Source organism: Chlamydotis macqueenii, chromosome 23, assembly GCF_036417535.1.
Source record: "Chlamydotis macqueenii isolate bChlMac1 chromosome 23, bChlMac1.mat, whole genome shotgun sequence".
In the NCBI taxonomy this organism is placed as follows: domain Eukaryota; kingdom Metazoa; phylum Chordata; class Aves; order Otidiformes; family Otididae; genus Chlamydotis; species Chlamydotis macqueenii.
In genome coordinates, this window is record NC_141578.1 from 116105 (window position 1) to 125234 (window position 9130).

General features: G+C 60.4%; 1 protein-coding gene across 5 annotated transcripts; it reads right to left on the reverse strand.

The window, feature by feature from the left end:
• Positions 1–2330: 2330 nt before the first annotated feature.
• On the reverse strand, positions 2331–6484 carry SMPD2 (sphingomyelin phosphodiesterase 2). 5 transcript variants are annotated; one of them, XM_086765561.1, is made up of 11 exons: positions 6458–6484; positions 5637–5741; positions 5157–5253; positions 4987–5063; positions 4626–4719; positions 4450–4539; positions 4005–4087; positions 3694–3826; positions 3508–3612; positions 3280–3436; positions 2331–3074 (listed from the first exon to the last, which is right to left on the reverse strand). In XM_086765561.1, the coding sequence occupies exons 2-11, from the start codon at positions 5684–5686 to the stop codon at positions 2731–2733; spliced, it is 1230 nt and encodes a 409-aa protein (XP_086621687.1). In that variant the 5' UTR covers positions 5687–5741; positions 6458–6484; the 3' UTR covers positions 2331–2730. The 5 variants fall into 5 exon arrangements, with proteins under 5 accessions (XP_086621687.1, XP_086621686.1, XP_086621684.1 ...); XM_086765560.1 differs by having other exon boundaries at positions 5637–5777; positions 6458–6473; XM_086765558.1 differs by lacking the exon at positions 6458–6484 and having other exon boundaries at positions 5637–5995.
• Positions 6485–9130: the final 2646 nt, after the last annotated feature.

Consider the following 9130-nt stretch of genomic DNA (forward strand, 5'->3'; position numbering starts at 1 on the left):
GGGCTGCTCTCAATCCATTCCCCGCCCAGCCTGTATTTGTGCCTGGGATTGCCACGACCCAGGTGCAGGACCTTGCACTTGGCCTGGTTGAACTTCATGAGGTTGGCACGGGCCCACCTCTCCAGCCTGTCAAGGTCCCTCTGGATGGCATCCCTCCCTTCCAGCATGTCGACGGCACCACACAACTTGGTGTCGTCGGCGAACTTGCTGAGGGTGCACTCTATCCCACTGTCCATGTCGCCGACAAAGATGTTGAACAGGGCCGGGCCCAGCACGGACCCCTGAGGGACGCCACTCCTGACCGGTCTCCACATGGACACCGAGCCGTTGACCACCACTCTCTGAGTGCGGCCATCCAGCCAACTCCTTATCCACCGAGTGGTCCGTCCATCAAACCCATGTCTCTCTAGTTTAGAGAGAAGGATGTCGTGCGGGACAGTGTCAAAAGCTTTGCACAAGTCCAGGTAGATGATGTCAGTTGCTCGTCCCTTGTCCATCGATGCCGTCACCCCGTCATAGAAGGCCACTAAATTGGTCAGGCACGATCTGCCCTTGCTGAAGCCATGCTGGCTGTCACCAACCACCTCCTTGCTCTCCATGTGCCTTAGCATGGTTTCCAGGAGAATCTGCCCCATGATCTTGCCAGGCACAGAGGTGAGGCTGACCGGCCAGTTTGTTGCACCTCAGAAACTCAGTGTTTGGGTCAGTGGTTTGAGGAGAGGCACTTGAGATGGCTAGTTGTTTGCAAAGGCACCTGCAGACAACAGGTACATATAACACAGGACATCCTGGACATCGGCACCCACTTGGAACAGCAACTAGAGGGGGGTTCAGCTGAGTGAGGCACACAGCCCAGTGTCGGTGAACACATGGACTTTTTTTTATATGAATTGGGATGTCACTGTCCCAGTTAGCTCATGGAGACATACCTACTGCGATCAGTGGAGTGTGAAGAGGGGTTCAAGGCAGCAGCCCTCAGCTGCTGAAGGGTAACTGTGTCCTGCAGTTTTTGGTGTCCTCGGTTATCACACCTGGTGTCCAGGGAAAGCAAGGTGCTGCTCAAAATGTCCTTAGGTGTGAACATCTTCTGATACAAGCACACAGTGAAAATTGTTGGCCTGTTCCTTGATTGTGTCATCAAGGGGACAGAAGAACCAGCAAAGTTTGAGAATGTGGGCCCACAGCTGGAGATCTCACTGTGGTGTGCTTCATATTTCATACGCATCTCGTAGATAGAGATGGGACAGACCTGGCCCAGAGCTGGGGAGACACCAAGGCACACCCCGTCCTTGGGGTGCTGAGAGGGCGTCCCTGCACTTGGCTGGATTGCCTTTGCCTTGTTCCTGCTTAAAAACAAGATTTGGAGATGGCCACGGAAGACAGGGGCTGCAGCAGCTCCACCCAGGGTTTGCTACAGGATGAAACCGCATAGGGAGGCACAGGAGGTCCCACAGCTGTCACCCCTCCGAGGGGATGCTGCCTGGAGTCTTGGCCAGGGCATTGAAAGCATTTTGTCTGGCAGAGTCCCTTGTGCTTCAGCTGCAGCGCTGGCTGCCTCAGGACAGGCTCCCGGCAGGAGAGGTGGCTCCGTCACTGCCCAGCCAGCCCCGAGCCCTGAAGGGCTTTGCTCCTGGCAGCGAGGATGTGACTGTGGCCACCACAGACAGGTCATGGTGGAGATGGCAAATGTGGAGAAGCAGCATCAGGAGTAGGCCCTAGAAGCCACCCAGGGACATCCTTCCCAGCTGAGGACATCCATCCTTATGCAAGACATCCATGTCTTCCAGGGACATCCATCCCAGCCCGGGACATCTGGCTCTATAAGCGGGGCCAGCGACAGACAGATGGGGCTGATCCCTCCACACTGCCCCGCTGCTTTTGGGTGCCACATCCATGCTGTCCCCAGCCACTGCCAGAAACCAGGGTCAGAAACCTCCCTGCAAGGGCCTAGGCCTGGGAAAGGGGCTTTTTGTCCAGCAGCTCCTTGAGGAGGGGATTGTGCCCAGGGCTGGCACTGTGTGACGCCAGCGTCCGTGTCCTCCTTACCTCTTTGGGGTTCCTCCTGCTTGGCAATGCCACACACAGACCTCCCCAACCTTTCTGGGGTCCCCAGTTGTTGCGGGATGGTCTCCAGAGCCAAACGGTGCTTACGGCAGCCCCAGTCGTGATGGGCACGAGGGTCCTGGGCACAGGATCCCTCGCCCCCTGCGCTTGGCCCTCATCCCTTCAATTCCTCCCAAAACCCTCCCTTCACCTTTCTTTTGTACCAGCTGTATTATCCTGCTGTGACTCACCCCCAACCCTTCAAATAAAGCCTCCCAGACCCAGCGCCAAGGGCTAAAACACCGCTTTTATTTTCTGTCCGAGTCAAATCTGGTTGCTGGTTGCTGAAGCAGTTGCCAGCTTTCACCAGGGGTTCCGGAGGCCACCTCAGGCAAGGGGAGGCTGAGCCTCTCGAGCCTCCCGGCCCCATTGGTGGGTCCGTTGGCATAGAAAGAGTGTATTAAAAAAAACCAGCAATTAAAACCCGCCACCGTCGGGGTTCCCACGGGGGCTGACACAATGGATCTGCCCCAAAAATCTTAATTTCACCCAGAGAGGCAGCTGTTGAACCTGCGCTACTGAGCCAGCCTCAGCGCTGCTTCCCTAAAACTAGAAGTCAACTAGAAAAAGGGACCGAAAGGGGCCAGGATGGGACGGGGAACATCGTGGGACACCCAGCGCCCCAGCTCAGCCCTCGCTGGGCCGCTCCTGCAGCGCCCGCAGCGCCATCCACATCTGCTCCTCAGTGCCCTGCAGCATCTTCACCTCCATGGTGTGGAAGAGGTGGAGGCCAGTGGCGAGGAGGACGCCGCCGATGGCGAGGAAGGCCAGCAGGGAGAAGGAGAGCTTGGGGAAGGGCTGTCCGCCCGTCAGCCCCGCCAGCGCGCCCAGCGCGGCCGCAGCTTGCAGCAGCAGCAGCAGCAGGGCCAGCACCGCCATCCTGCCTGTGGAGTAGCGCTGCCGCTGCGCTGCCCGCAGCCCCACGCCCACCTCCGTCCGTGCCTCCGTCACCACATCCACCAGCGTCAGCTCTGCAGGGGACAGGGGTGGCTCAGCAGGGCCCTGCACCTATCTTTCTCCCCATTGCTCTGCTCTGTCCATCCACCCCTCCAAGGGATGCCCTGAGCGAGGGACAAACATCCCGAAAATTCCATCTTTATACAATTCAATCCATCCACCAGCCCCTTCCTGGCACACAGGGGATCCCAGCAGTGCCTCATCCCCCCCACACCTTACCGGTTGTGCCAAGGTGGGCACCCGCAGCCTGTCCCTGCCTCCAGATGTGCAGTGTTGCCATCACAGCTTCGTGATCCGAGAAGGGGATGTCCGTGCCCGGGGCTGTCCCCATGGTGGTCTTCAGCTCTTCGCACTTCACCGTGAAGCTGGAGATGGCCTGGGCGAGGGGACGGGGTGGAGGTGACGCCGGTCCCTTCCCTCCCTTCCACCCGCAGCCCCCCCCGATACCTTGTAGAGGATGTAGTCGATGCGGATGCCCAGCGGGAAGGGCAGCAGCTCTGACTTGACAGTGAAGCAGTTGTTGGGGACGAGGGTGCAGCCATCCTCGCAGCCCTGAGAGCAATGGCCTGGGTGGGTTGGTGGGGGGGGCTCTTGGTGTGCCCTGGGAACCTACTCACTCCCGCTGCTGCTCACCTCGAAGCACGTGGCCTCGGTGAAGGCGTCCCGCAGCCCTGTCCAGCCGCGCAGCAGCCGGATGCCCACATCTTCTGGGTGCATGTTCAGGTCCCCTCCCAGCAGCACCACGTCGGCTGCCTTCGAGGTGTGGCTGTGTGAAACGGGGACAGGTCACTCCCCTGCCCTGCCCTGCCCTGCACCAGACTGGGATTACTGGGACCCCCTCCTGGCTGCGACTGGTGCAACCGGGAGCTCTCTGCAGTGCAAGCCCTGGGGGCAGGGGTGGCCACGCACGCCCAGGGGACCCGCAGCGGGGTCCACATGCTCACCGGATGAACTGCGCCAGCTCCCAGGTCTGCACCAGGCGGTGGGGCAGGTAGGCATCCTTCTCCCGGCAGTACTCAGCATGCAGCTGGCAAGAGCGGGAAGTGAAAAAGCAGCCATGACCCCCCCGGCCCCCCTGCCACACCAGCACCTGCCCTGATCCAGGGCTCCCTGCAAAGCCCCTCTAGACGGTTCCTTTGGGGTCTGGCTAACCCCTCTGCATTCATCCCACCCACCTGAGGGACAGCCTGGGCTGCTCACGCCACTGCACAGACAGTTTGCAGGTCACTGTCCCTCTCCCCCGAGCAATATTTAATCAGTGCATGGTCCCAGGTGAGACAGTGCAAAGCAGAGGTTAAAGCAAGGGGACAGTGATGGAGGGGTACAGCCATTCATCCCCCTCCTCCTCACCATCCCCCCGTATACCGAGTCCTTCCCCAGGGTGCTCACATGGGTGACATAGACGTTGAAGACGATCCCGGAGATCTTAACAATGACCAGGCCAACAGATTTGCCACAGAACCAGTCCCCATGCTGGAGCTGCCGAGGGGAAGGGGAGTTGGTCAGGACTGGTGAGGCTCCATCGGGCCGGGTACGGCAGCACCGCGTGCCCCCACCCCACTCACCATATAGGGGTACCCGTTCAGCGAGTACTGGTAGAGGAGGGTGTCCAGGATGGGGAACCTGGAGAAGACGCAGAGGCCACTGCCGATCACCCCGCTGTGGGAGGGGAAAAAGCACAGTGAGGAAAGCACAGCCCGCCCCCCCCACCTCTGCCTCCCCCCAGCCCTGAGCCAAGGGGGTTCCCCGGATGCCTGGATCCCAGGGTGCTCCCACCAACATCCCACTCTCCAGGCATGGGGTCTCCCACAGTGAGACAGAGGGGACCTACAGCACCCACACCAGTCTCTCCACATGGCAAACACCAAGGACACAGCATAGCCCTGCCACGGCCGCACAGACAGCCCCCCCACCGGCCCCTCTCACCTGCGGAAGTAATGGGAGAAGGGGTAGCAGCTTCTCAACTTCACCTTCAGGTCACTGTAGTCCTGCTCGCTCCACACCTGGAGAGCAGCGGGACAGGCTGAGAATGGGTGCACTCGTCTCACAGCCCATGGGCTGAGAACGGGCGCGTTCGGCTCATGAGCTGTCCTCACCTCTTGGAGAAGCACCAGGTCAAAGCCCTCCCGGCGCAGCATGTCACCGATGAGCCAGACGCGTTCCTGCCGCTGCTTGCTCAGGTAGCGGATGGCCCTGCCAGAGAGGGGTGACGGTCACAGGTTGGGGGGAGGGGGACAGGGACAGGGTGATGGGGGCTGTCAGGGCACACCGGGACCCAAAACAGGGGAAGAGAGGGCTCAGGTACTGGTATGGGCTGGATGTAGACTGGGGGAGATGGGGGGGGGGAGGGGGAAAGGGCCATGTGGGGACACAGGGACAAGAGGAAGGCTGTCTGGAGACAGAACCGAGGGCAGAATCGAGGCAGCTCATCCCCAATTGGGGTGTAAGTGGTGGGAAAGTGGGGGGCCCTTTTCTGGGGGGAGCAGGTGCAGAGGGGACAAGGGGCACCACCCAGCTGGGGCTGGGAGAGCAGTGTGACCCCAAAAAGGAGGGACCGCCACGGGGTCCGGGCTCACCAGCAGTTGAGGTCGCAGACACGGAGCCGCAGGGTAGGATCCCCCTCCATCACTTGCCAGGGCTTCGCGAGGGCCGGGGGACAACGCCGGGCAGAGTTGGGGGTCCTGCGGGGAGTGGGGTGGGTGCCCCGGGGGGCAGAGCTGAGCAGAGGCCAAGAGCGAGGGGGGGGGGGCGCTCGGGGTGCTCCCAGCACCGTCCTCCCCTCTCCCATTCCAAACCCCACCTTGTCCCCAGACACGGACCCATGTGCCCAGACCACACGGGTGACCACTCCGTCCCATGGACGTGGACACCAGCGGGCCAGGGATGGGGGCCAGGGCTCAAATCCCTTCTGTCTGTCAGCGTCATGTTCCTGGGCAGACTTTAAACCCCGGGTTCAAAGTGGGGCTGAGAGGCACGGGACACCCCACCACCCGCTTAGGAAACCCACGGGTACTTATCGAAGACCCCCCCCCAGCCCCTGTAGAACACAGCAGCCCCCCTCAAAACAACAACAACACAAAAAAAAAAAAAAAAAACACCACGCAAAAAAAAGCAAAATCGGGTCCCGGCGGGGTTACCGAGTGGCTCATCCCGGCCCTGCCCCACTAATCCCGGCGTCTCCCACCGGGGCTGATCCCCCCCGCCTCCCGCGCGGGGTCGCGCGGACCCGGGACGGGAGCAACAGGCGGAACCGGCACCGGGAGCGGGGCGGGGCGGGGGGGGGAGCGGGGCCAGGGAACGCGGAGCGGGGCCGGGGCGTGCGGAGATGGGGGGGAAGTGGGGTCGGGGTTGCGGGGGGGGAAGCGAGCGGGGGGGGGCGAGCGGAGCGGGCTCGAACCTGGTGCAGAGCTGCGGGACTACGCGTCCCAGCAGGCAGCTGTGCGGGACGGAAGGGGAGGGGAAGGGAGAGGAGGGGAAGGGGAAGGGGAGGAGGCTGGAGCGGGACAGGCCGGTTTCGGGAGGCGGGGTGGGCGAGGTGGGCGGGGTGCGGGATGGTGAATGGGGCGGGGGGTGTAGTGCGATGCAGGGAGTGGTGAATTGGGATGGGTGCGGGGGGGAAAGCGAGGGAGAAATGGGGGGGATGTCGTGAGAAGCGTTGGCAGGCGGGGCGGGGGGCACTGGGGGGGGGGTGTCGGGGTAAGGGCGGCTTCGCACAGCTCTTCCCGTGGGGATGTGGATGCCCTTTCTCTGCCTCCCCATCTCTCCCCGCCCCCCCCGCCCCCGGGCTGTCAGTCGTGGTGAGGGGGTGTGCAGGGGGCTGCCGTCCCAAAGCAGCCCCAGCACCCTCTGCTTGTCCGGGCTCCCCTCCCTCCATCCCCTCAGCGGCCTCTGGGACCCCCTCCCCCCGATAGCCCACTCCTCTCCCATTTTCTCCCCAGCCACCTTGGGAGCATCCCCAGCCCCCCCGAGCACTGTCCCCTCTCTGCTCCCCCTGTCCCGGCACCCCAGGCTGGGACAGGAGGCCACTACCCAATTTTGGGGCCAGCTCTCCTCCTCCGAGGCCTGCCCTGTCCGCAACCCAGCAAAGGCTGGTACCCACAAGATGGCGCCGTGGCCGTGGGCGACGGGAACAGGCACCCAAATACCACGGTTTGGCTTGCAGAAAGGGGAAAAGCAGTTGGCGTCCAAACGTGTCACCCAGATCCCCCGGTTCTCGGACAGGGTGGGGTGTGTTGAACAGCCAAGGTGCTTCAAGCAAGGCTATGACAGGGATTTCTTACTGGTAGGACAGTCCATCACCTGGTGCTGGTGTGGGCGAGGATGCGACCCCTCCAAAATACGTGTCCCTGAACCCAGTGATGCTGCGGGGAAGTGTTTGTCACAGCAAAGGCTAACCCAGCAGCCACCTTTCCTCAGAAAACCCATCACCAGTGATGGAAACCACAGAAGAACACTGCTGGACATGGCACCCAAACGTCCAGAACTGGGGCCCTTGGAGAAGTATTACCCAGCCAAGGGGTTTAATGGGCTCTCATAGTCCTAGCCGTCAAAGAAAACCACAAGAAATTTAAAAATATGAACATCAGAACTGCTTGAGCCAACCCATGAACAAGTAATTTTAATGGTTTTTTTTTGTGGAGTGGTTTTTTTTTTTTTAATTTCAGCAGACCATAGTTTTCTTGGAGCTCCACAGTCTCCTATCTTTGAAGTTGGACAGATACAGTAAACACAACAAATATATGATACAACCCATCACAGCTGGATTAAAAAAAATACACAAAAAATATAATACATTTAAAAAAATTGATTTTTAACATTGTGGACTGACACAGCTCTAAAAATGGTGACTAACCCTGGTAAGCTTTACAAAGTCTTTAAAAAAATAAAACAGTACTTCATGTGAAATTCATAAATACACTGGAGGAGAATGGAGGGGCTGGGGATGGGTGCGGGGGGAGTGAGAAAGTGTCTCTGGGACCGTGGCTAAACCCTGGCCAGGGGTACCGGGCAGCATGTGCGTGGGGTGCGGGCAGGCACCCTGGGGCTCGGTGCAGGTGGGATGCGGGGATGCAGGGATGGAGGCAAAAACCAGTCCAGTTAATGAAGAGCTTTTTTCCCCCGGTGAGGCCGGGAGCAGGGCATGCCTGTGTTTGATGGCGGAGAAGGTTTGAGTTGTCATTCCCAGAGTTTTAGATCAGTGAGCGAAACAAAAGAAAGAAAAAGAACCACGAAACAACAAACAAACATGCTACATATGAGAACTTGGCCGGGTGGCCCCGGCCCAGCCCTGGGATGGGATGCTGGTGCTTTCCCCGGATTTTTCCCTTTCTCTTTCCTCCCTGCTTGCCACAGCCATCTCCATCCGCCCCCGCTGCTGTGTCCTCACCTGGGTGCGAGGCCAGGGTGGCTTTTCCCAGCAGCAAGATGTCGAAGTCCCCATGCCTCGCGGGACACGTGGCATCGCCAAGGCCCTTTCCTGAGCTCCAGCTCCGGCTCCTCCACACCCGGCAGCATTGAGTCTCAATCCCCACTGTCCCCCTCATCCCAGGCTCCAGCACCCCTTGAACCGCTCCTGCCCTCCCGCAGCACCTGGCTCTGCACCTCCCACTGCCTTCACTCCCCCACCGGCACGAGAAACCCAGCCAGACTTGCTCATCCTGGGCCCCCTCATCCCCCTGCCACCCTGCTCCATGCCGCCACCACCACAAAACCTGACCTCTGTCCCTCTGCATCCCCTCCTGCGCCCCAGGGATGCTCTCCCCAGACTCTGCCCTTTCAGCTGCCGCCTCAGGACCAGGAACGCTGCCTTGTCTTATTTTGGGCTGCAACCCCCAAAAATACCTCCAAGCAGACCCAGTCCCATGTCCTGGTGTCCTTCCTGTCCTCCATCCTTTCTCTGTCCCAGCCTCTGCCTGCTCACAGCCTGGCCCTGCATTGCACCGCATGCTCCTCCCAGCACCAACCACCTCTCTGACCACTTCCCATGGCATGCGGGCAAGCTGGCCGGAGTGGCTGCGGGGAGCAGCTGAAACAACAGTCAATATAGAAAAAAAGGCTAAAAAGTGGGGAA